This window comes from Dermacentor silvarum, chromosome 9 (assembly GCF_013339745.2).
Source record: "Dermacentor silvarum isolate Dsil-2018 chromosome 9, BIME_Dsil_1.4, whole genome shotgun sequence".
Lineage (NCBI taxonomy): Eukaryota > Metazoa > Arthropoda > Arachnida > Ixodida > Ixodidae > Dermacentor > Dermacentor silvarum.
The window spans coordinates 94729754-94756773 of NC_051162.1; the positions used below are offsets into that span (position 1 = coordinate 94729754).

General features: G+C 48.1%; 1 protein-coding gene across 1 annotated transcript; it reads right to left on the reverse strand.

Moving 5' to 3' along the window:
- Positions 1–3388: 3388 nt before the first annotated feature.
- Positions 3389–25843, reverse strand: LOC119463747 (endothelin-converting enzyme 2). The gene is made up of 5 exons (XM_049655361.1): positions 25705–25843; positions 16585–17725; positions 11296–11554; positions 8923–9259; positions 3389–5475 (listed from the first exon to the last, which is right to left on the reverse strand). Exons 1-5 carry the CDS (start codon positions 25841–25843, stop codon positions 5036–5038), a joined length of 2316 nt encoding a protein of 771 aa, XP_049511318.1. The 3' UTR covers positions 3389–5035.
- Positions 25844–27020: the final 1177 nt, after the last annotated feature.

Below are 27020 nucleotides of genomic sequence, written 5' to 3' on the forward strand. Positions count from 1 at the left end.
TTTTTGTGCGGCCAACGCGGGCTCGCCATAAAGCAAAGGTCGAAATGTGCGACAGCGTGGACAGCGCGTCGATGCGGATGCGACTTCAGACCCTGAGGCGCTGCTGGCAGCCACGACGCACGTGGTTATGACTATAATTACAAGGCGCTTACTGCGACCTGCGTCAGTCTGCAAGAAATGAAAGCCTGCAAATCACTGCGGGTTGACAATTATTTTGGCTGAGAAACATATCAGTGAAGCGCCTGCCAGCGGGTCTTATCATCCTCAGCTAAATCAATGAAAGCAAGTTCCTTTGAGTGCGGCAGTAAAAACATTCTTGCCTTGTTGTTCCGAATCCACAGATGGCATGTGGTTGTCACACAAGTTCAACCATGCGTGCGCAATGCTTCTATTTGCGTGCGTGCGTGTGCGCGTGCGTGTGAAAGACAGACAGACAGACAGACAAAGAACTTTATTTGTGGTCCTGAGGAACCGCTTCAGGGTACCTCCCTTTTCAGGGAGTCCCCGTAGCCGTCGCGGGCCGCACCCACGTCGGGGTCGGAAGATCGTGGTCCTCCGCCCTGTCGCAGGCCCTCTGGACAGCCCGTAGTTGCTCTGAGAGGTCGCCGCTCTTAAGGGCTTCCTCCCAGTCCGTTAAAGTGGTAAGCGATGAGCTGCGTAACGCAGGGCATTGCCAGAGCATATGAGATAAAGAGCAGTACGCCTCCCCGCAGTCTGGACAGTGGGGATCTACATTAGGCGCGAAGTGACTGAATCGGCCCCTGGAGGGGAACGACCCCGTTTGGAGCATGCGAAAGGCCGACGATTGTGGTCTAGTGAGTTTAGGATGTGGTAGCGGAAAGGCCCGCCGAGCAAGTTGATAATGTGCCAAGATTTCATGGAAGGTGAGGAGCGAATCCCTGTACAGTCCTAAGTCGCCGCCCGTGAGTCTACCGGAACCACCGCGGTGTGTTATACCTCGCGCGCAGTCATGGGCTAACTCATTGGCGTTAACAACCTCAGAGTGCACATTGATTCCCATATGGGCCGGGAACCATTTTATGACATGAAAACCAGCAGCCCCCTCGGTGCCGAGGATGGCCGCCGCCTCCTTTGATATCGAGCCGGAGGCGAACGCTCGGGCTGCAGACCTAGAGTCTGTAAAGATATGGGTACGTAGAGGGTCCTTCAGTGCTATAGCTACAGCAACCTGCTCGGCTACTGTTGCAGAAACCTTCCGCACGGATGCTGAGTTAATGAGAGAGCCATTAGAATCAACCGAAACTGCGACATAGTGATCAAGCTGGTGAAACACAACACTGGTGGTGACGGTGTCGTTTTTCTGCGCTGTTAAATGTCGAAATGAATATTTTGTTTCATGAAGCAGAAGCAGCCCCAAAAATGTAAGCATTCGGCGACATTCCGCACTTACCGTGTGTTTGGGCATGCCTGTAGCGGCTGAACATGAAATAGTTGCTCTTATTTTTTTTTTTGGACGAGTAGAAAATTTGCGCATTGGTTTTCATTTGTCGTCAAGGGCAGCACAAGGGACGAAGAAAACGAGACAACAAACACGACGCTCATGCCATGTCGACCATCTCGCCTTTTTTTTTTCTTTTTTTTTAGTATATTGTGCTACCCCAACACTGAATTAGTTGGTTAAATCTGAAAAGGAGTCATTCGGGCTGTGGAAATGATACCGATTTATCCCGGTTTCCGGGCTAGCCGACGAGCATTTACGTTTTTCCAACAGCGCACTATGCGTTCGAGCTGTCCTGTTATCACATTTGCTAAAAAGTGCAGTCATATACTGTATATGTTCAACTAGGCTTTCGCCTTCACATTCTGATAAAGTTCCAAGCATCCTCCGTAATTATTCTACAAAAAAATTTGCCCTATAAACTTCGACATCGCAGCGCCTTTTCTCAATATCTATGAGCATCAAATATTTCAAGACCCCAGCATCAAGCAGATTTTTTTGTGTTTAAATATATTAGTTAAAACACCACAAGTAATCTTTAAAAGAGTTTTAAAAATAAACCTTTGTCATGAAGTTTCGCCTATAGTGGTAACTAGACCTGCAGACGATACTTGCGAACTAACCGGAGCAAGTACGGAGGCTTTTAGAGTTAACATAAGTTAGCAGCACCCGAGTACTTTTGGCTCCATTTAGGGTCGGGGAATACGTCACGGTGTCTACATAAATACCGTATTCTGTGGCTATACGCATTGCATCCAAATATACGACCATAAATAAATAACTTCAACCCCCCCGCCGTAGCGGTTAAATGTTCCGAGCCACCTCCTTGAACTAACGACGACGACCGGCGGGACGTTGCGCGTGTTCAGCCTTCTTGGCCACTTCTGTATATAGTCTCTTTATATATATCAGGCTTCGCTTTTCACCTATTTGACGCCCCGTCACAATATATATGCCTGGTTCTGCGTAGTTCGGCTTCTTGCCAGTGTTACTTCTTGCGCGGCAACCAAAAAGTTCAGAGCCCTTCCACTAGTGTGAAGCTGGAAGCCAGCGAAGCTGTGACTATGGTGGGTGTACGGTGGTGAATATTGCCCCCACGATGAGAATGGGAGTATCGTCTTTGGGCATGACCCAACCGAACATGTCTATCATGAACGTCCTGTTTGAGGAACTCGCGTTGAAGCCTGGCCGTCACACAGGGTAAGTTGGCGCTAGCATTGATGAGGCGTGCACCACCGTTGTCGGGTTCCTGGAGGCATCGGAACGGAGGAGGCGTTGACGAACACGTGGGGCTGGTGGTGACTAGGCACGACTATGGCTGCTGTTAGGGGATCACTGTTTTGATGATCCAAATATAATCTCACTATCAGGAAGGGAGCAATCTACCTGACTGGAGCAGTATTTTTATTCGGTGTTTTGCTACGCTGCGCTCCGCAACACCCCAACGACCGCCGCTGCGCGTCGGCGCCCGGCACTGCGGCTTCCGCCGCAGTACCGGGGTTCAACCGACCGCGCTGGCAAACAGAGAGGGAAAAAAAGCGTGATACCAAGAAAAAAACATTTTGTAGCCAAGGCGGGATTCGAACCCGCGTACGCCTGGCCATAGTTAAAGCGAGCGTCGTAACCACTCGGCCATACAGCCACGCATTCATACGAACAATATCATTGCGTTCGAGCGCCCTCGGCGAAAGAAACCACCTAGAAACATGGTGCGCGCGAGCGGCGCATGGCGGCGCCAGCGGTCGAGCACTGGACTTGGGCGCAAATAGAAATACGCAGCCAGGTACGCCGCAGGTACTGTTGGCTCTGTCGTTGGCTGCAAGTTCCATCATCCCACCGCTGCCAACCAGCAGTTGTTGCGACTCGTGTCCGAGCGGTCATTATGAGGTTACGTGGCTGGTGATATGCCAGGCTCCGGGCGATCAAAAGGTCCGGGGCGACGTCCAAGAGATGCAAAAAAGGGTTTATTTACAACATTTACATTTTGAGAGTTTTTACGTACGCGCACGAACGGGCAAACCTCCACAACACTGAAGGTCCGCTTTTTTTAAGCACTTCATTTGCCCCCTTTCTCTCGTAGAGAGAATTCACTCTTCTCGGCCAATCATAACCATCAAACTGTTGGCAAAATCCCACCCCTGACTTTGCGGCGTTCCGCCGGATTCAGCCTCCAAGGTTGCGCAAACGCCCCCGCATACGAGGAAACCGCGTGGCACTTTGTGAACCTCAACTTCGCGTGCCGTTTCCGCGGAAATTCGTGACGTTGGTCCTTTGCAAGAATCAGGGAACTTTCCATGACGATCAGCCCGACAGGACCAGGAGACGGGCCTTCGCGGTAAATATCGTTTCCCACAAAGGGCGGCGTTGTCGTCGTCTCGAAGTGAGCTCTTTGTTTGACTGTCACAGTCTATACCGTGACAGAAAAGGGCCACGTTGCCGTTTAACGACGCACGAGACCGATGACCCATTGCAGTCTGAGGTCTCAGAATTCGTCTCGCCCGTCAGCTCTGAGCGGTCGAACAGCCGAAAATACGAAACGTAATTGCTTGTCCATTAGTCTCAGGTGACGCTGATCTAGTCGCCAGCTCCCTGGCCTTACGAAGACGAATGGGCATGAATGGCATTTTATCGCTGCCGGTTTGCCGGTGTAGCATCCTTGGTCGAGAAGACCCGTCGAGCACAGCAATGCTAAATGCCAATCGTAACAGTACCCAGCAATGGCGGTCACTCGCGGGGAGCGGACCGGAAGTGACGCGCGTGCAAATTATGTATAGTGTTTACAAAAGTTGCGAGTATGGCCAGCATTAAAATTATGGGCAGTACTATACTTGCATTAAACTAAACGTCGTCCCTATGGCTTCAAACGGCATTGTGACTTTGGAAATGCAACGAATCACAATGATTAAGCAGATAAAAGTGTACGAAGCAACAAGCGTTTATATATACAACGTAGATTATTAGAAAAGCGAGGTATTAACATTTCTGCCCCGAAGTATCGGCTATAGTTGAAAGTGATAGCCATAGACGGAGTCTAAACCAGGTTAATTCTCAATGTTCAGGTTACATAAGGTTATTCAGCAGTTAATTCTGCCACGAATCCGTGAACGAAGTCTTCTATAGCAACCGCTTTAAGGCGTTGAGAGAAGTTTAACGCTTACGATGCAAAGAAAGTAGTAAAAAGCAATGCGTTAAAATTTCCGTCAGGTATAACGCATCAGTTGCAAATCAGTCGTAGCTTATTAATCTAAAGCAGCCTAAAAGAAAACCTCACTTCTACCTCGAAGCCACGAACGAAAGCATCTGGTCGCTGAATAGGTTCGCAGCAGTTTAACGCTTACGATATAAGTAAAAAAAATGGTGCAAAGTAAGCGTTAATTAACAGTTGCAAGTTCATGTCTTAGACGGAACCTAAAAGAGGCGGCAGCTAGCTCCGCGAATAAATCTCGTAGCCGAAAGGGTTTACATAAAGTTTCTCTTATACGGTACAAAAAAAGGAAAATAATACAAAATAATCGATTAATACTTCTATCGCGTCCGCTAGTTAACTCATTATAGTTTGCGAAGTCAAAGCCGCAGCTACAGAAAGTGGCAGTTCTGCCTCGAAGCCATGAACGAGTTGTTGGGGCAGCCGAAGGCGTCCACGAATTCGGCCATGTTGAGCAACGGCCAGTGGCACCGCTCCCGGGCGCTCAGTGGCTCCGTGCGGTCGAGACCGCAGGCGACCAGGCAGAAGCGCCTGAAGAACACCATCTGCGCAGACTTCCAGAGCGCCGTGCTGTGGCCCAGGGCTCCTCCGCGCGTCGAGGACACGTAGTCCGCCCTCATGGCGTCGTAGGCGACTCGGGCGGCACGAAGCCAGGCGTACAGGTTCCGCTTCAAGGGCGCCGTCATCCAGTCCACGTCCTGAGGGCGTCCCTTGTGGTAGTGGTCTTCGAACGCGCGGTAGCAGCCGATCCGGTAAGAGAGCTCGCGCCGCGACGCCTCGGACCACAGGGAGGACCCGTTGGCGTTGCCTTCTGGAGGAACAAGTTTCAGGTTCACCAAGTTCTTCAAATTGCATGGAGGGTGACACATTGGTTATCATTATACAGGGTGTCCCAACTATCGTGCACCAAGATTTAAATATATATATGCGAAATGCCACGTAGCTGGACAGAACCAAGGTGGTGATGTTTGCCGCCGCTTGGAGATACTCAGATTACTGTTTGCATACCGCCTAACTACATAATTAGTCTTAATTACTTAATCAACTTCTCTCAAATATTATAATCAGATGAAAAGTGTCAATGAGAATATTGTAGAGCAACATGTAAAACTCCCTATACAGCTTTCTGTTGCCCCATACGTGCTACATAGAAGTGTCCTTTTTTTCCGAGCGTGAAAGAACACTTTTATGTAGTACGTATTGAGCAACAGAAAGCCGTGTGGGGAGTTTTCAACTTGTATTGCCTCACAAGTGTCGGCGGTGGTGGTGGTGGCGGTGGTGTTACGCTCAACCGGCTGCTCCCAGAGTAAAGCAGGTGCGGGGAAAGCTGCGCCGGCGCCGTACCACGTGACGCGCGCGACCGATCAGGGCCGTTTGGTGTGTCGTGGGAAGGGAAAGGGGAAGAAACGATGTTGGCGCGCGCTTGGTGCGCTCCGCTGGGCTTCCCTCACCGCAGATCAGTTTTGGCGTCCGGATGGGAAGGCCACGCGTGGTGCGCACCGCAGAGGAGCAGGCTGCGTTTGAGCAACGGCGCCGCGAACTCGCTCGGGAAAGGGCTCGTCGTCAATGTGCCAATTCTAGCCTGAGAGCTTCCGAAGCCCAGGCTAAACGTCAGCGAAGAGCCGCGGACGTCGAGTTGCGGGAGCGCGATGTTAAGGTCAAACGTCAGCGAAGAGCCGTCGACCCCGAGTTTAGGCCAAACGAAGCGGAACGCCTGCGACAGCGTCGTCTTGCCACAAGCTCCGCTTACCCAGATTTTCTCGACAGGGAAAAGGCTGGTGTTTTTTTTTCATGTTGCTCTAGAATTTTCTCATGGGCACTTTTCATTTCAATATAATATCTGAGAAGTTGATGAAATTATTAAGACTAATTATGCAATTAGGCGGAATGCAAAAAATAATCTGAGTATCTCCAAGCGACGGCAAACAACACTACCTTGGTTCTGTCCAGCTACATGGCATTTGCAAATTTTTAAATCTTGGTGCACGATAGTTGGGACACCCTGTAAAAAGGTGGCGGGAAGGGGCTCCCTATCGTTTATGATTTTATATAAAGATATATGAGCGTATGAATGCAAACAACAGAAAATTATATGTTTGCCACAGTACAAATATTTCGAATATTCATTGATTGAGTGATACAAGCATGAAGAAGCAAAGGTTTGTTTTGTAACTGAATAATGACTGTAGGATGCAAAGGGATGTAGGATAAGGGATCGACGTTAGATCTGTCGGTAAGTTACTCCAAAGCTGTGATGCAGCATATGAAAAGAAAAAATTAGCCGTAATCAGTACGAGCGTTTGGCACAACTATACATAGCGTTTGCGGGCTGATTGATCGTAGTGGGTGTGCAATATTCTGATAAGCATTTTTTACAGAAGGACATAAAATAATTTTGTGCATACTTTTGTGAAGCAAAACAAGAACATTGTAATGAATGCAATATTTTACGGGTATACTATGCTAAGCAGGGGGTATGCGAATCTAAGTGAGTCCATTCTTTTTAGGTAGAGCATAGCTCGAACTGCAGTATTTTGTGCAACAATAATGGGCAATAATTGATGGTGCGTCCGTAAACGGTAATTGCGTACTTAATATGCGAACGTACGAAGCTGATATAGACAGTACGAAGTGTGCGCAACGGAAAATATGGCGTAATTTATAAAGTATTGGGATTTTCTTGTATAGACAGTGAGCGTAGTTTCTTGGATGTGTGTTTATGCCATGTGGCATAAACACACAAGGTCAATTCCCCAAAAATTATATATATAAAGACATACCCAACGTTCTTTTCAGCGGTATTAGTAAACTACGATGCTACAATACCAGAAAAGCCACACTGACCGTGAGACGATAGGCTTAGTAAGGCGCTGCTACAATACCAGAAAAGCCGCACTGACCGTGAGACGATAGGCTTAGTATACCAGAAAAAAAAGTGCAAGAAATAAAAAGGAGAAAAAAAACAGGTAAACATTTATCGGCACAGATGGATTACCTTGCATTCCTAAAGAGCCAAAGAGTGAACTTCACGAGTTTGAGGAACTTTGCTGTGCTGCAACGGCTCAAATACAGGAGAACATACTTCGAAATCTTTTACGTCTCCCTGACGCGCCGGCATTTGAATTTCGGCGCGTTTTAAAAAAATGACACTTTACCTTCATTTTCTATCGCAGTAATCAACGTCTTAAGGTGCAATTAACTAACATGGCTCTCAGAGACACTACTTTATTAGTCTAAACTGACCTCCTGTTCCTCTTTAGTGTCTCTTTAAGCGAAGCTTTCGCGAAACGTTTCTAATAAATGCTATGCAGAGAGACGAGTGATGTGTGCAATTTTCTGTCTAAGTACGCGCGAGGAAATGTTCATATTGCACGGGTTTTGTATCACGCTGCTTCGCGGTAATGCGCATGTGACTGTTCAGTTTTTCGCACCACGTTTTGTAGTATGGCAATTATGTGTCTGTCCGGTCGAACAGCAGGACGCGCAGACCCGCACCACTACGTGACCCAGGCTACCACGAAAAAAAAATGCGGAGGACGCTTGGAACTTTCTAAGAATGTGAAGGCTGAAGCCTAGTTGGACCTTCTTTTGATTTAGTGTTGAACTTTCTGTTGTACTTTCTGCTGATCTGCTGTTTAACTTTCAGATGAACGCTCTCAGGGTCCTCCTCCGGCGCTGCTGTGTCCCTTTCCCGGCGCACTCCATTTTTCTGTACCTCACAACGCGACCTTGAAACAGATATCTAAGGCTTTCGCCTTAATAACACTGCCTCCGGGATCGGCCCACTTATACCTTGGCAATCTACTGACCGAGCAGACATGTCAAACGCCGGCAAGGAAGTCAAATAAATATTCGCTTTGATAAAATACTTATGCGCTCGGAAGCGTCTATTTGTTGCAGCAAGAAAATTTGAGTACTATTTGTTGTTGCAGTGCGTAATTCAGTAGGGAACAGAGCCGGTCACGGGCACAACTATATATAGTATAGATGACTATATATAAGCTGATTCGTTATATACATGTGCTGTCCTTTTTTGAGCTGTTCGGCAAGACGCAGTAGGCAAGGTACGAGAGGATTGGAAAAGAAAGCTTCGCTTTCAAGACAGTTGGCGACGGCACCTTGAAGTTCCCGCTCCGTGACGACACTGTTTTGAGAGCGTATGTAGTACGTGTCTATAGTTAACCGTCCTTCGACAAAAGAAAATTACAATGCAGTCTAAAGTAGCCGAAGACGTGGCCGGTTGGCCCAGTGGGCGCACCTTCGCGGTCCTTTCCCGAATAATCGATGCCGCCGCCCCGGGAGAAGGGGGACACCGCCTCGGCGAGCTCCTTGGACAGGATGGTCCCCAAGGTGCCGTAGTTGTAGTACGAGGCCACCGAGGCGTTGTAGAAGATGGGATGCCTTAGGTATACCAGCGGCAGGAACACCGTGCCGTACAGGTCTCTGTAGACTACGCGACCCCGCAGCTCGACGGAGGACAGGGCTCCCTTGAGGCCATCGGGAGGGTCCCGGATGGAGACCTCCTGGGCGACATGGTGCAGCGCCACGTAGTATGCCAGGAAGCTGCGGTTCCCTCGGGCGAAGCTGCCGCCAACCTGTTTGTGAAAGCAGTCGCCGACAGTCGATATAAAAGAACGACAGACATACAGGGTGATCAAAGTTAAGTCGACAGGTTTTTTTTATTGCGATAGCAATTATATGGACACTTCAAGCAAATTTCTGCCGTCGCCGTGAGGTTCCGTATAAAGTCCAAGGGCGATAAAACCGTCGCCGCGCGCCGTATGTGCGAGTGAAAGCGCGCGGGGGACGCGTGCTTTCACGGAGAGCGATAGCACGGCGGAGAGCAACCGTGACTTCTTCCGTCGCGCGAAAGGCCGTGGGGTATGGGAAAGAGGGGGAGCGACGCTGTGCAGCAGCACCAAATGCGTATCTTGCAACCGGGCGCAAGGGGAACTGGCGACTCAACCTCCCACGCGATAGGAGGAAAGCAGGAAGGCAGCGCGGGAAGGAAGGGGGCGGATTCTACTCTGCCAACAACTGCGTAGTTGTACTTTGCGCCGGTGTGGGCTGTCGCGCGCACCGTATCTTGAAAGCGATCTCCACACGGCTCTTACCTTTGTGTGCGCTGTGCTTTCGCCGCTCAGTTTTCGTTGAAGCGATAGACCGCACGAACCTTGGCTCGCTGCGGCGGCCGCTTTTGACTGTGGTTGTCTGCGGTCATCGAGTGAGATCTATTCATGTTTGCTTGTGCGCACTGACACCACGCTTGTTAATTCAGTTAGTAAGCTAATATGTGCAAGTTTATGCAGCCGATAAAGCTACTATCCCCACTCCGTATAGCTCTCTACTGATTTGCTATCGCAATTGATGCTTCGCCTTTCGGGCGAAACTGCGACATTTTTTTTAATTAGGCGCTTAGATGTACAGTCACGAGAAAAAGCTTGGAGACCACAACATCACCAAAAAGATTTAATTTATTCAAGCCAGCTCCGCGGCCTCGAATTGGCTCAATACGTTGTATTGGTCAAACACGCGCACGTAGGCGTGCGCTCTTGATTTCAGCCGGAATGCCCAGGCTGCGAAGTAAAATCATTGTGGCACCTTTGGTCCACAAACTATTGCTCGCGACTGTACGTGAAGACCACCTCTACAATAAGGTTATGCGCCCAGGGGGATACAGAATTATGTGGCCATTATTGATGTCGGTGGCTTAGTTTAACTAAAATTAGTTAATTTTCGTTACAGCCGCGTCACATCAGGGAGGAGCTTTGCGCCGATCCTAACTCTCTTGCATGCGTAATCATGCGAACGACAATTAAACTTCGCAGTTCGATGTCTCGGAGTACCGGTGCGCTAGAATAATTCTGCCAAATTAAACTGTGTAGAAACACAGTTCCGTCTAACTTTTTAATACAAACATGCCTGCTTACTGCAGCCGCTAAAAAGATAATTATTCAATTTAGGTAATTAAGCCATTGACATCAATAATTACCACCTCATTCTGTGTCCCCCTGGACATATAACCTTACTGTAGAGGTGCTCTTCACGTACATCTAAGCGCCAAATTAAAAAAAAAAAAACCTGCCGACTTAACTTTGATCAATCACCCTGTATACAGGGTGTCCCAACTATCATGCACCAATATTTAAAAAATATTCAAGTGCTACGTACCTGGACAGAACCAAGGTAATGTTGCTTGCCGTCGCTTGGAGATACATTATTTTTTTTTGCATTCCGCCTAATTTCATAATTAGCCTTATTTAATTAATCAACTCTTCAAATAATATAATTAGATGAAAAGTGTCAATAAGAAAATTGTAGAGCAAGATGAAAAACTCCCGATACAGCTTTCTTTTGCTCAATACGTGCTACATAAAAGTTTTTCCGAGTGTAAAGAAGCCCGAAAATACACGCAAATTTGCCGCGCGACTGGCCGCTCGAGGCACTTTGCGTGCTTATTAAGAAGGGGGAGAATACAAGGCGGTAAGCATTACTGACGATCCGGCAGCGTGACATACAAGGGAAGTAGGAAAGCGCGACAAAAAAAAAAAAACGCAGCTGCTTTGCTGCGACTTATAAAGTACGTCCAACGAATTGATGGCTGACGTCACTCCTTAATCCATTCGTTCACCTCGGCCATCGTCGCGTTGTTGCTTCGAAAGCTCGTAGCGAATGACGTCAGCGTGACGTGTCTCAGCCTGTTACGCGTCCTCCTGGTCGTGACGTTGTCCAGCCACTCGGGCATCGTCGCCATGGAGGAGCGGCGGACGCCGTCGAAGAGCGCCTCGGCGCCCCCGAAATCGACGTCTCGGAATGCCAGCCCGACAAGGACCAGAGGCCAGTCGGGCTCCAGAGCCCTTGTCGCCGCGTCCAGGCAAAGGTGCTCGGCCCTGAAGTTTGGTCCATGAGGCAGCATTAGGATTAGTTGTCATTTAGACACCTGGCGCTGAAGCTTTCCGCAGTTGACAGCAGCGAACTTTAGCTTAGAAAATCTCGGTGCTTAACACTCGACGAACGGTGACGAGTGGATCCTTGTTCGGAATGTCGTCTTATTTTCTTCGCATCCCTAACGGCCGGTGTCGGCAACGCTGGGATAATGAAAGCTTCGTAGCGCCCTCTGGCCGGTGCAAGCTGTTAACACACATAGCCTTGCTACGCGGGCGACCTTAAATGTTCGGGCGATACTATCTGAATACATGAGAAAGGAGAAATCGTTTTTTCTCGGCAATCACAGCACCAAATTTGATGAGGTTTGCTGCATTTAAAAGAAAACGTTAAGAGTCTGGTGACTGTTGGCCAGCAATTTATGATTAAAGCCGTCAATTTTTTTATTTAGATTGTTGAAAATCGCAAGCTTTCACAAAACGAAACTAACAAGTTTACAACTCTGTAACTCAGCAAGGAAAAACGATAACGCAATTCTGTAAATTGCATTTAGTAGTACATCTTCAGCGGAAAAATTTTGATTTATTATGCATGGCTCTCAAATACGCCACTTATATGTGAGTGGCACTTTTGCAAAACCTTCGTAAACCTAACAAATTCACGTAAAATATAAATTAATATATCAAGTCTGTCAGTTTTGGGTGCTCTGATGGATGCAATTTACAAAACTGCGATATCTGTCCTTGGTGCAGAGTTGCGGATTTGTAAACTTCGTGCTTCTATTTTTTTTTAACTTTACCAATTTTTGGCAATATTCGTAAAAAATTCAGGCCATAAATTGAAATTTCGCTTCCAAGAGTCACTATAATTTAACATTTTCTCTCAAATGCAGCCAATTTCGTTAAAATCGGCCTAAGGTTTATCTCAGAAAAGCATTTCTGTGTTGTACAAGTATTTGAATAGGCAGCGTCGGAGCTGGGGCCGAGCTAAAGCTTCCTCTTAACCCCGGCTATGGTTAAGTGAGCTTAGTGTAGTTATACAGCAAGGTAAACGGTGGTTAGGACGCCAGCCGTCATTTATTCCAAACGGAGCTGAACAACTTCGGCTTAGCGAAACCGACGCCTCGCAAGCAATCAAGATGGCGGACGGTACATCAATATAGAGTGTGTGTCATTTCTGGTCAGCATCGGAAACAGTCTATGTAGACAGCTAAGGAGACAGCCGAGACAGCTTCGAGGCGAAGTAATGGAACGCGTTTCGAGCCGCCTGGAAGCGGTATGGAAGACGTGACGTCACCTCGCGGCGACAAAAAAAAAAGGAAATTTGAGAAAAGAACACATTATTTCTGAATTTTAAGTTTATGCACCTGCGAAACCATGAAAAACACGATGTGACTTGCATTAAGGGCGTAGGAAAGCGTGTCTACGTTTTCTAGTGCACAGACGCCCTTCCAGTCGGGTTTCCAATCATCCTGCTCAACTGCAATCTTGTTTAAGTAGCCTGCATCGCTTTATTGCGATAGCAATTATATTGACACTTCAGGCGAATTTTTGCCGTCACCGTGATGTTCCGTATAAAGTTTAAGGGTGATAACACCGTCACCGTGCGCCGTTTGCTGTATGCGCGAGTGAAAGAGGGCGAGGGGAGCCGACGATCGCGGCGCAATCTCGCGCACGCAAGGGAGGAAAGCGGGGAGGAAGCGCGCGGTCTTGCGTCGCGCGCAAGCCACGGGGCAAAGGGGAGCGCGTTGCACTCCGGCAGCAACTACGTTTTGCACGGCCGCGCGGGCCCACGCGCGCCCTATCTTGAAAGCGATCTGCGTTGGGGCTGTGTCTAGGCAGTGTAGGTACGCCGACGGCTCATGCCTTTGTGCGTCCTGCATTCTCGCCGCTCAATTTGCGTTGAAGTGATAGACAGCACGAAGGTCACGAATTCGCTCGCTGCTGCCGCCGCGCTTCCTCACGCCAGCGTTTTGACAGCGAGTTTCCGCGGTCGGCGAGTGTGATGTGTTCACGTTTGCCGGTGCGCGCTGACACCATGCTTGTTAATTTAGTTAGCAAGCGAATGTTTGCAAGTTTATACGGACGATAAAACTACTATCCTCACTTTGTATAGCTGTCTACTAATTTGCTAATTTGTATTTTTTTTACTTTGATGCGGTCTTCGCGAAGCTGTCTACTTTGACGTCTTCTTGAGAATTGGAACGAGACTTGGCCGCTGTCCTCTTAGCCATCTACTTTCCCGTCTACGGCTAGTATTGAAACACAGCCAGAGTTCAGAGTTAACGACAGGCATGGCGCCGGATCACGGCCGGACAGGGAGCCAAGGGACGCTAGCGCGCGCCTAGTCCAGTCTTGCGACGACCTCATAGACCTGCAAAGTTGCCGACTTATGGGCGCCGGTGTACGTCAGAAGGCAGCAGCTGGCGTGCTTGCGCCGTCCTATACCCGGCCACATTTCAGTTCAGCGATCACGCCTGGTCGGACCATTTACTTTCACCCACTGCCTATCCTATCCTACATATCCTTAAATCCTACATATCCGAAATATGCCTTTCCTACATATCACCTGCCCGCTTCCTTGCAGGAGAGATTTTGGTGCAAATGAAAGCGAACAGTTGCGACGTATGTGAGAATACTTAAACATACAACCTCAATGTAGACGCATATTATATGTACACATAGCCTTGGAAAGCATATTCCATCAGAACTAAGTTTTCCCTACTTTAGCGGCAATTATGAGCAGGTAAAGTGAAGATCGAGGTTGTTTTTCTAAATTTTGTGCCGAAATCTCAGGACCGGTACGTGAGTGTGACGTCAATGATTTCAAATTATTCTCTTTTTTTGCGCAATTGGGTCGTTGTGGCTGAGTCAAAGTTCTTGAATCTTGCCAAGTTCAGTCTAATTGGCCATTTTAGAATAAAATGTACAGTGTATCTTTATCAATAAAACTTAACTACCGTATAGACTCATGTAAGAGTAGCACCGTGTAAGGGTCGAAGCCCCAATTTGGCAGCCCAAAATTTGGAAGAAAAAAATTCCAGAGGAGAAGCAATCGGGATTCCGTGTCCCGAAGCCGCTAGCGCGCATCGGCAAATTCTCGCGCGCTGCGTGTAGTTTCGCGTACCGCTACTGGATGGCTAGAGCTGAGCGTTGACCTCTCATGCAATGGTACATCCGGGGATCCGGAGTGTGCGCCAAGTCAAGGCTGCGCTGGCACTATTTTGACCAAAAGGTTCGGTCCCGTGTAAGGGCCGCACCTCGTCAAAATTGTGATAACAAGTGCGTCCCTTACACGAGTCTACACGGTATTCCAGAGCAGACAACGTCAAATTTCATGACATCATGGCGAACTGGTGCGGGAGCTTCAAGGCGGCGTCGCCATGCACCCGTCTTTCGTGTTTGTGTATTTTCTGGCTTGCCAATTTAGCCTCGATTCTCACGGCAAGAGAGGCTCTTTAGGTATTGTAGAAGGGTAATTTACTCATACAGCTCAAGATACTTTCCTCTGTTTGGGGTTCCTTTAACCGTGTGATGCCCAAAGTATTATGTATGTTACGCTGTTCTGATACCTCAAAATTTCTATCGAAGCACGGGGAACTAACTATACGCATACCCTATGGTGCCATTACTGATATGCTGGAGAGAGCTACAAGGCTACGGGTATAGTTCAGCAAATCAATTAAAAATGTCACAGTTTCGCCCTGAGGGCGAAGCAATGAATGCGATAGCAACACAGCAATGTCATACGAAGTAAGGTGAGCGGCTTTGGTAGCGATATGAATTGTAGTAAACATGAGCTGATTAAGTAAGCAGGTGTGTTGCGGCGTAAGTAGACCGACATGAAGAGAGACTCGATGACCACGAGAAGGCGCGTGTGAAACGGTGGTGTTGATGAGAAGCGCTTCCCGTGGGCAGCGCGTGCGAAGGGACACACCTGTAGCGCTGCACTGCCGATCTGGGCAGCATCGCATGTGTAGCGTGCGTTGGAAAATGTGGCCCGACTATTACTAACTGAATGAACAAACGTGGTGTGAGCGCGCACAAACAAACATGAATAGATCACACTGAATGACTGCAGACGACTGTCAAAACGCTGGCAGCAAGCGCATACGCCGCAGCGAGCGAGGTACGTGCGGTCTATCGCTTCAACGGAAACTGAGCGGCGAATGCACAGCGCATACCATGTGGAGATAAGAGACGGTGCGGGCGAGCGACGAGCGCGGTTGTTGGCAGAGTAGAAGTGCGCCCCCCCCCCCCGCTCCCTTCGGCGCTGGCTTCCCGCTTCCTTGCTTGCCCGTGGGAGATTGAGTGCGTTCGCTCTCCGTGATAGCGCGCGTCCCCGCACGCTTCCGCTCGGGCATATGGCGCGCGGCGAAGATTTTATCTATACGGAACCTCACGGCGACGGCGACGGCAGAAATCCGGTTGAAGTGTCCATATAATTGCTATCGCAATACTAACCAATTATTTATGTACTAATTAGGTTTTACATTAAGTGGAAGTGCGTTCTTGGTTTTCGTAGAAACGGACTCTCCATGAACAAATAGGCGAACAAGTTGTTCTACTTTTCCGTTGTGCGAAACTGTGTTAGGAAAATGCAGGGCTAAGTAAAAGATCCCAGGACACCTAAGCACTTCCTATGAGTTATGAACGCGAAGTCATTAGTGTCCAATTGAACGGCCCTCAGCACTCCTTCGAGTTTTGTGGTGCGAGTAATGTACCATAGCGGTACATGCTGCCCGAGCCAGCAAGCAGCAGCAGCCTGCAGTGCCAACGCCACATGTCACCGATGCGGCGATGCCCTCTCCCCTTACGCAGCACCTGGCGCGCTAGGGCCGCAGCAGGTGTACCTTTTCGCCCGCTCTGCTCCGTCGAGGCGCAGCTCGTGACGTGGCGTCGCAGCCAATGGCAATGCGAGTTTAGGTGCCATTTCGCTGCTACAGACGACAAAAACCGACTTTTGCGCTCAATGGGCTGTTTGACGCTTTCGCATCGATAAATAGGAAACAGCAGCGTCCGCAACCCGCATTCACCTGTACGGATAGTTGACGCCGAACCGCTTGACAAAATCGAGCCGCAGAGCGCGAGACAGCGTCGCCGTGACCAGGTACCAGGCGGTGACGTTGACCAGCGTCCGCTCCAGATGTCGGGCCACCAAGCGCGACGCGTTCAAGCCCGTGAAGAGCACGGCGTTGTCGTGACCCCGGACCGGTTCGTTGGCCTTGAACGAGCCGAAGGCCACGTCCCACAGACCGGCGGGAAATCCCGGGTCTCCGATCAGATCGGCGACGTGTAGCCACGCATCATCGTCGTCGGGCGACTGAGAGAAGATGCGCGCCGTCTGGGCTACGCGCACGTCCAGAGCAAGCAACGAGCTGGCGAGGACGTCACTGCGGACGCGGTCGCTGGACGCAGCGCGAACGACTTTGTCCAGGTAAGTTAGTACCGCACGGTCCGTCGCCTCTGGCAGCAGTTCTTCCCGGATGGACCTGGCGCTGTGGATGTGCAGGAAGACGCGGCCTTCCGACCTCCGTCTCCGGATCCCGACTACCGTGGCGAGACCCGTGGTGAAGGACAGCGTCAAGGCCTGCAGCAACGCGTCGAAAGACGATTCCGAGCCGAGGACGGCCGAGACGTCCAGGACCTCGAGGATGGAGGCAACCTCTCGTTTCACGTCCGGTTCTGCTTCCTCCATGTAGAGGAAGCAGTCCCGGACGAAGCGGCTGCCCACAATGAGGCCTGCACGCAGCTTGGGGTGCACGGTGGCCCGCTCAACGTCTAGCGACGTCAACCGGCGACGCAGGTCGGCCAGGTACCGCTGGAAGGCGTCGCCCAGGAAGCTGAGGCCGTCGCGCTCCCTGGTCCACTTGCCGCACACGTGTTGGTAGAAGTCGTCGCACGGTTCGACGTCGCGGTCCACGAGCGTGGACAGGTAGCCCGACGCGAGCTTGCACTCGGCGGTTCGACACGACACGACGAGGTCGCCGATCGAGCCGAAGCGCCGCCTGGCGTTCGTCAGGTAGGCGGCGAACAGCGTGACGAAGAGTAGCCCGCAGACGGTGGTGAAGAAGGCGATGGTGGACGACGACGACGACGACGACGAGGACGCGGTGCGGTCGTCGTTGTCCGTGCCGGAAGACTCGACGCCGTTGCGCTTGAAGGAGCTGCTCGAGTCTGCGCGTTCCAAGGCGTGAATGCAGAGCAGAATATTCATATCGAGGCCAAACTGATTTCCTATCTATAGTAAAACCTTGTTATAACGAAACGGGGTGTAATGAAATAACGGATATAACGAAGTAAGTGAAATTCCCCTTGAAACGCCTATAGAGATTAATAGTGCGCAGAATACGTATATATATAATAATGGCCACAGCGAAGGGACGGATATAGCGAAGTAATTCTGGCTCCCCCTTCAACTTCGTTATAACGAGTTTTGCTTTATTTAAATACACTGTAACCTCGTTATATCTACACGGGATATAACTAAATAATAGATATAACGAAGTAAATTAAATTCCCCTTGAAATATTGAAAACCTCGTTTCAACGAAGTGACATTGTCCTGCCAATGGATATAACGAACTATATTCGTGTCCGAGACCAAAAAATATCCTTCAGTTGCGGGCCGAATACATCGCTTTCCTCGGGGTTTGGCACTCGTTCGCCGCAGTAGTTCAATACTCCCGCGTCGAATACGTCGTCGAGCAACAGTGGCTGTAGCACTGGTCTTTCTCACCGCCGGGCGTAGCTGCGCACTTTAGCCCACCTGCGCCAATCGCGCCATGCTGCACGGCTACGCACGGCGGTGAGAAAGACTGGTGCATTAACTTCTCTCTTTCTCTACGGCGCATCGCGCAGGCAGCGGCAGCTGGGCCTGGCTTCAGAGATCGCATTGGCATCGGGGCCAAGCCAAGCCAGTGCGGCGAAGTTGGCTTGCTTCCTCGATCACCCACCGGAGCGCGGTGTTGTCTGCAACGTGCTGCTCGACCGCGACGAGCCAAGTAAAAGGCGGACGCGAAAGACCATCCCAGTGGAACAGAACGCAGTTATCTAAAGGCTGTCGCGTCAGTTGCTAGGTCGCGTCATGCACACGCCGAAGATTATTTTGTTCTGTTATTCAAATTTCATCGTATGCGAGGTCGTGTAGCCGTATCGCAGGCCGCAAAGCCGTCTTCTTATTTCCATGTTTACAACTGTGCACCCCATGCATTGGGCATACGAGTATAGTGCAGTAAATGGTAATAATAGATATAACAAAGTAGCGCATATAACGAAGTAATGTCAGCTTCCCATTCAACTTCGTTATAACGAGGTTCGAGTGTACCATCAATTTAGGCAGAAATGCTCTCGTTGCAAAACCGCCGGGCTGATTCGGATGTTTCTTGCATCCAAAAGAATATAACTGCGCCTGTCTTCACATCACTTTTGAACGACTCGAATTAATTAACGGAGCCAACTTAATGTACACACAACGCCGTAGATTCAGTGTCACGTAAAAAAAAATGTTGCAGTTTCACCCGAAAGGCGAAGCATCAATTGCGATAGCAAATTAGTAGAGAGCTATACGGAGTAAGGATAGTAGTTTTATCAGCCGTATGAACTTGGACATGCAACAGCACCAGCACCGCGCAGAACTGTTGTTGACGCCGTCGTCGTTTTGCCCGCGTTCGCACCGAACGCGCGCGGCGTTGGTGACTGTTGCCGGCACGTGCCTGGGGGTGGCTCGGAGGTTTTCGACGAGATCAGAACGGGGCACTCATCGAGCAGCGTCGGAAGTCTTTACCACCTTCTCGCCTCGCAACGTTTTTATATAATTACGCATTTGGTGCCGCAGCTAAACGTCACCTCCCCTCCCTCCTTCCCGTCCCCCCGTGGACTTTCGCGCGACGGAACAAGTCGCGTTTGCTCTTATGTATGGTGATTGTAAAGGAGGAAAGACACGCTAAATTATGCAGTCCTTCAGGGAGCACGGCGCAGAACGCGCGTTTGCTCTCCGCCGTGCGTTTTCTCTCCGCCGTGCGCGAAAGCGCGCGTCCCTCGCGCGCTTTCACTCGCGCATACAGCATACGGTGCGCGGCGACGATTTCATCGCCGTTGACGTCATACGGAACCTCACGGCGACGGCGACGGCAGAAATCCGCTTTAAGTGTCCCTATAATTGCCATGGCAATAAAACGGCACGCAGCTACACCATTCACGGTATACAAGGTGTTGATTCTGTTGATTCTCCGTTTTTATTCGCTTCCACTTTACTGCCGCAGTCTGACCCGCGCGAAAGCAAGAGCGCTATGTAGACAACTAACGCCCCCTGAACACAACGGTGCCAAACCACTACCTGCAATTAAGGCCGCCACTCGATCCGAGGTGTATATCTAATCATCCTGAGTCAGAGCGACACCGGACCGACCCGCGGCGAATGTTGTTGCTTAATTACGATAATTAGTAGTTATGGTGCTGTTGACGTGCGTAAACCCTTTTGAAAGTGCGTGTTGACTGCTGAAGGTTTTCACTGTGCATTTAACAGCCTCTCCTTTGCGCGACGTTTTATGGTGTTCCATAACACCTCTCCACCCTATCATCCAATGATCGTCGACTACATTTCTCAGCCAAAAAAAAAAAAGTTACGTTCTACTGACTGCCAAGAGCAGATCCTCCTCTAAAGTTTGATCCGACTGCAAAACTTGAATTCCGTAATTCGAGGAATTCACAGCCCTTTTCCCGACAATAAAAAAGCTGACGCTGCTAATTGCTGCAGTGTAATGAATTCCGGCCACTTTCCCCCAGAAAACCGAAAATTAATTGTTGAAGAACGAAACTTTCACGCCCTTAGCAGACGCCTATGAGTGACGTGACTTTCAGCCTCGCCGTCGGGAAAACAAAGCGAGCGAGAATACGGCTGAGGATTCATAAGGTGGTCGTGCAATCATGTTGTACTAGCCTTACAAGTAGAAATTAAAAACAAACAAATCCAAACAATATGCTCCATCAAACAAAACAGTAACGTGTGTGAATCGAATTAACAAACACACACGTAGTCACAGTAGGAGAAAAGAAAAAAACTAAAGAAATGCAAGGTTACGAACACTATTTAACCCGTTATAAACATCTGAGCAGAGCAAGCTTGTGATGAAAAAAAAAAAAGAACTCGAAACAGAGTCGCTAAAAAGGTAAAATACGGCAAAATACAATTAGGCAATAATCACAAGATAAATAGAAGGTCTAAACAAGTTATTTGATCTGAATTGTTAGTTAAGTTTACTTTTTTTTTCTTTTGAATATAAGCGTCAGGCTAGGTTAATTCAACGCTCATGTAAAACTATCTCGCTTTTTTCATGCAGTTAGGAGCTCCCGAAGTACAGCTCCCTAAGAGCACCCTGCCGGCAAAGCAATGATAAGAGCTCGCGTATACTCTGCTGCAAAGAATGGGCATTGATACCTACCTTGGAAACTTCGAAGAGCTGCAAACAAAGAGACAATTTTGATGAGAAAGATGGCTTGTGATCGCTAGATGTGGCGGCAGGTGTACCACCTGCTTTTAGTTTAGTTATAACAGGCGAAAAAAAAAAGATTGTTTATGATTATGACAGTGTTCTGCCTTTTTATGTGGCTTCCTGGACAAGGCAAAATTACCTACACGAGAAATCGCAATGATATTATCATCATCATCAACTTATACTTAGGTCCACTGCAGAACGAAGGCCTCTCCCTGCGATCTCCAGTTACCCCTGTCTAGCGCTAGCTGATTCCAACTTGCACGTGCAAATTTCCCAACTTCATCACCGCACCTAGTTTTCTGCTGTCCTCGACTGCGCTTCCCTTCTCTTTATATCCATTCTGTAATTCAAATGGTCCACCGATTATCCACCCGCATTACATGACCTGCCCAGCTCCATTTGTTTCTTTTAATGTCAATTATATATAGAATATCGGCTATCTTCATTTGCTCTCGGATCCACACCGTTCTCTTCCTGTCTCTTAACATTAGGCCTAACATGTTACGTTCCATCGCTCTTTGTGCGGTTCTTAACTTGTTCTCGAGCTTCTCTGCTAAACTTCTGAGTTTCTGCCCCATATGTTAGCACCGGTAGAATGCAATGATTGTAGACCTTTTTTTCAACGACAGTGGTAAGCTCCTAGTCAAGATTTTGCAATATGCCTGCCGTATGCACTCCAACCCGATTTTATTCTTCTGTAAATTTCTTTCTCATGATCAGGGTCCCCTGTGAGTAATTGACCTAGATAAACGTACTTATTTAAAGACTCTAGACGCTGACTGGCGATCCTGAATTCTTGTTCCCTTGCTAGGCTATTGAACATTATCTTTGTCTTCTGCATGTTAATATTGAACTCCACTCTTACACTTTCTCGGTTAACACCCTTAATCATTTGTTCTTGCTGAATAGCACAATGTCATCTGCAAACCGAAGGTTACTGATATACTCGCCGTTGATCCTCACTCCTAAGTCTTCCCAGTCTAAGAGCTTGAATACTTCTAAGCAGGCAGTAAACAGCATTGGAGAGATTGTGTCTCCTTGCCTGACCCCTTTCTTGATAGGTAACTTTCTACTTTTCTTGTGGAGAACTACGGTTGGTGTACAATCCTTGTAGATATTTGCCAAGACAGGAGTACAGGAGGCATACATGCCTCCTGTACTCCTTGATTATGCAATGACTATATGACTGCTGGTATCTTTACAGAATCAAATGCTTTTTCATAATCTATGAAAGTCATATAGAGAGGTTGATTGTACTCCACAGATTTCTCTATTACCTGATTGATGACATGGATATGATCCATCGTAGAATATCCCTTCCTGAAGCCAGCCTGTTCTCTTGGTTGATTGAAGTCAAGTGTTTACCTGACTCTATTGGAAATTATGTTGGTGAATATTTTATGCACTACTGAAAGCCAGCTAATGGGCCTATAATTTTTCAGTTCTCTAACGTCTCTCTTCTTACGTATTAGCATGATGTTGGCATTCTTCCAGCTCTCTGGTACACTAGAAGTGGTGAGGCATTGCTTATAAAGGGCCGCAAGCTTTTCAAGCATGATATCTCCTCCCTCTTTTATTAGATCGACTGTTATTCAATATTCTCCAGCAGCTTTTCCCCTGGTCATGTCTTGCAAGGCCCTTCTAACTTCATCGCTATAGTTATAGAAGGAGCCCCTGTATCCTGTTCATCACTACTTCGAATGAAAGTAGCTTGGCTGCTCTGGGAACTGTACAGGTCAGTATAGAATTCTTCTGCTGCTTTTACTATGTCATCTAAATTGCTGATATTAACCTGCTTATCTTTCAGTGCATACATCTTACCTTGTCCTATGCCAAGTTTTCTTACTGATTTCATGCTGCGTCCATATTTTACGGCTTCCTCAATTTTTCCTACGTTATAACCCAATTTTATTCTTCTGTAAATGCCATTCTCGTGATCAGGGTCCCCTGTGAGTAATTGACCTAGATAAACGTACTTTTACAGACTCTAGAGGCTGACTGGCGATCCTAAATTCTTGTTCCTTTGCCAGGCTATTGAACATTACCTTTGCCTTCTGCATCTCTGTCTTAACAAAACACCGTTTTATGCATTGAAGCACAAAAGTAACAGGAACGCCATTGCATTTCTTCGCAAGTTCTGGAATTAATATCTCGAAACTGGGACGTGTAATCCTTGGAATTCGTTCCAAGTGGATCTGCTTTGCCAACTCCACGGCTAGAGTGTGTATATTGCAAATGGGCCTTAAGGTAACTAGTTAAAAACTTAATTAGTGATTTTTTGATAATTAGTCGATTATGCATTTCAATGTATTGTGCACGTAATATCCGCCTCTTCGAGTAGACCATGCACGCAGCTCATCAACTAAATTTGAGCTAACCGCCACGAGCAACCTTTAAAAATTTCTGAAAGTGTTCGCTGTAACACCCGGTATTATCACAACGAATTAGCTTTCTTGGCGTGTCTGTCTGGTCGGTTTCGTGCCCAGTAATGTGCGCCGATTCCATCGGAAATGTAAAAGAAAGACGGTCGATCCAGGAGGTGTAATCAAAAACTAGGCCGATCCCGGAGGTTGTGTAATAGGGGCCTATCCCGGTTATGGTGTGATAAAAACTGGGAACCTTCCTATATACTGGGTAATCTGTGGTCGCGAGGGCGTGAAAGCGTGGATACGGCCGATCATATATATATATATATATATATATATATATATATATATATATATATATATATATATATATATATCATCATCAGCCTATATTTTATGTCCACTGCAGGACGAAGGCCTCTCCCTGCGATCTCCAATTACCCCTGTCTTGCGCTAGCGTATTCCAACTTGCGCCTGCAAATTTCCTAACTTCATCATCCCATCTGGTTTTCTGCCGACCTGGACTGCGCTTCCCTTCTCTTGGTATCCATTCTGTAACCCTAATGGTCCACCGGTTATCCATCCTACGCATTACATGGCCTGCCCAGCTCCATTTCTTCCGCTTAATGTCAACTAGAATATCGGCTATCCCCGTTTGTTCTCTGATCCACACCGCTCTCTTCCTGTCTCTTAACGTTAGTCCTAAGATGTTTCGTTCCATCGCTCTTTGTGCGGTCCTTAACTTGTTCTCGAGCTTCTTTGTTAACCTCCAAGTTTCTGCCCCATATGTTAGCACCGGTAGAATGCAATGATTGTACACTTTTCTTTTCAACGACAGGGGTAAGCTCCCAGTCAGGATTTGGTAATGCCTGCCGTATGCACTCCAACCCAATTTTATTCTTCTGTAAATTTCTTTCTCGTGATCAGGGTCCCCTGTGAGTAATTGACCTAGATAAACGTACTCCTTTACAGACTCTAGAGGCTGACTGGCGATCCTGAATTCTTGTTCTTTTGCTAGGCTATTGAACATTATCTTTGTCTTCTGCATATTCATCTTCAACCCAATTCTTACACTTTCTCGATTAAGGTCCTCAATCATTTGTTGTAATTCGTCTCCATTGTTGCTGAATAGGACAATGTCATCTGCAAACCGAAGGTTGCTGAGATATTCGCCGTTGATCCTCACTCCTAAGCCTTCCCAGTCTAACAGCTTGAATACTTCTTCTAAGCATGCAGTGAATAGCATTGGAGAGATTGTGTCTCCTTGCCTGACCCCTTTCTTGATAGGTATCTTTCTACTTTTCTTGTGGAGAACCAAGATAGCTGTGGAATCCTTGTAGATGTTTGCTAAGATATTCACGTATGCCTCCTGTACTCCTTGATTACGCAATGCCTCTATGACTGCTGGTATCTCTACTGAATCAAATGCCTTTTCATAATCTATGGAAGCCATATATATATATATATATATATATATATATATGAAATTGCGCTTCAGTTTCATATGATACGGTGCAAATGCCACAAACTTTCACAATGCAGGCTTTTATATATATATATATATATATATATATATATATATATATATATAAAAGCCTGCATTGTGAAAGTCTGTGGCATTTGCACCGTATCATATGAAACTGAAGCGCAATTTCAAAGTCAAGCGCCTTGCCGGTCAGGCACATATAATTCGCAATTCTGCACAACGCGGTGTTGAACGCGAACAGTTACATGGTCGTAACCGCCAAATCAAACGGCAGAAAAAAAAAATAGAACGTGCGACAGGTGCACTGTTCCTTGCGCGTAGCTGGAAATGAAATTCCACTGCGGTCGCGTAATGTTTTATTCCGCGGTGTTGTCGAGTTGAGCCAATCAGAGGGGCCGAGGAAGGATGCTCTCTGATTGGGTCAAAATGCCAACGTGCCAAACTTCGACAGCACATGGCGGAATTTCAGCAATGTCCGGAATAGCACCTTGTGGCGGTGCTTCCAATTGATTGACTTCGTCGTTTTTGCAGCCAAACGCACTACGTGTCGCTCGAGTATCTGGAAACACATGCTGAACACCAGTCATCCTCTACGCATGCGCCGTCGATACCGTGACAGCACGGCGGCGGCGGCGCGAACGTGCCTTAAGGGTATCTTAATTGCTATAGAAATAATACACCCTAAAGGGTGCAAAATCATTTCAGTGGGCAGAGTGCAAGCATAACAAAGTTTGACTCGGGTTCGGTCTACGCGATGGCTATCGCTTTTGCATCGAACAGTTCAGTATGCACCGTAAGCTCGGCTCACCGTTGGTAACCAGCGAGTTGGCCTCCCTCGGCTTCCTTGGGCGGTCGCCGAGGGCCCTGGCGATTTCGCTCAGCGATGATTCCTCCATCTTGGGCGACTCGCACGACATGGAGAAAGGCTCTGTTCCGGGCAAAGCCATGGCTGCCGCTTGTGGTGACGATGACGACGACCCTCGAACATGGCACGTACCCGAAATGAGGAATCGAGCGGTTGTAAGAGAGACGCAATTAATTAAAATAGAGAAGAGACATGAGCAAATAAAAAAAATGGCAACCAAGAAATAGTGTGCAATTGGTAATCAGAACACATACGACAAAACAGTGGCTGTGCGAGGGTTGTCACAAGAGGGCGGAAGGAGCTGGGAAGGGGCGGGGGAATCAACAGCCAGAATAGCCAAAACACAGAACACTTTGAAATCTGTGACGTCATACTGACGTACTGGCGTTTCGGCGCGAAGTTCTCAAGATGAAACTGGCAATTTTCTATTGTAGCAATGAGCCTCTCTTACCGGCGAAATGAACAAAAGTAGGGTTTTGAAATAATACTTCATTGGTTTAGGCCGATTTACTTTCTCTTTGGTGTACCCTTAGAAGGGAGAAGATTCAACGATGCACACCACAAATAATCTTGAAGGTAACAGTGAAAAAGAACAAACAAGACTAATGAATTAACGGTAAAAGAACATTTGGTCTCATACTTTTATGTCGCGCGGTATGAACTATTACGTGGAAGGAGTCACAGGCCCGAGGCTATTTACCACAGAACGAGCGGAGCGACACGTTCCTGCGACCAGCGGCAACAGTGCACCGCTCGTGCTCGCGGCCAGAACATTACGTCACATACTGGCAGCACAAAAGTGCACAATTAACACGTGATTTGACGTAACCATACGTCCGCAAGTTGGAAGTATAATGCGCAGTAGTTATTCCGGAGAAAGTGTCGATTATTAAAGGGGCCCTGAAACACCCTCGGGCTTGATGAAGTGACATACTCCGCGGGTAGCATACGCTGCTGTGAACATCTCAGCCAAGTTTTGCTGTCGTACGCGGTGCGTGGAGCTCGTAAGCGGAGCCACCTTTCTCTCAAACGCCCTCGTTTCAACAGAGCCATGATCTTCACTCTCTTCTGTGTGCTTTATTGCGCAATAAAGCACATTCCAATACGCGGTTGCTATTCGTCGCTGCGGTCGGTTACACCGCGGCCGCCGCAGGGTGCCGCCACGAGTCCACTGTCGAAGCGCACTGCGGCTGGATGGATGGATGAGGCTGAACCCTTTAAATCGGGCGGTGGCATACGCCACCTAGCCATGGCTATTA

Bases quoted from the DNA above. Each gene is read 5' to 3' on its own strand.
- LOC119463747 (XM_049655361.1), bottom strand. From the start codon at position 25,843: ATGGCTTTGCCCGGAACAGAGCCTTTCTCCATGTCGTGCGAGTCGCCC. The intron at 11,555-16,584 runs GTGAATGCGGGT...ACCAAACTTCAG, and splicing joins GGCGTCAACTATCCGTACAG to GGCCGAGCACCTTTGCCTGG. The intron at 9,260-11,295 runs GTGAACGAATGG...TTTCACAAACAG, and splicing joins ACAACGCGACGATGGCCGAG to GTTGGCGGCAGCTTCGCCCG.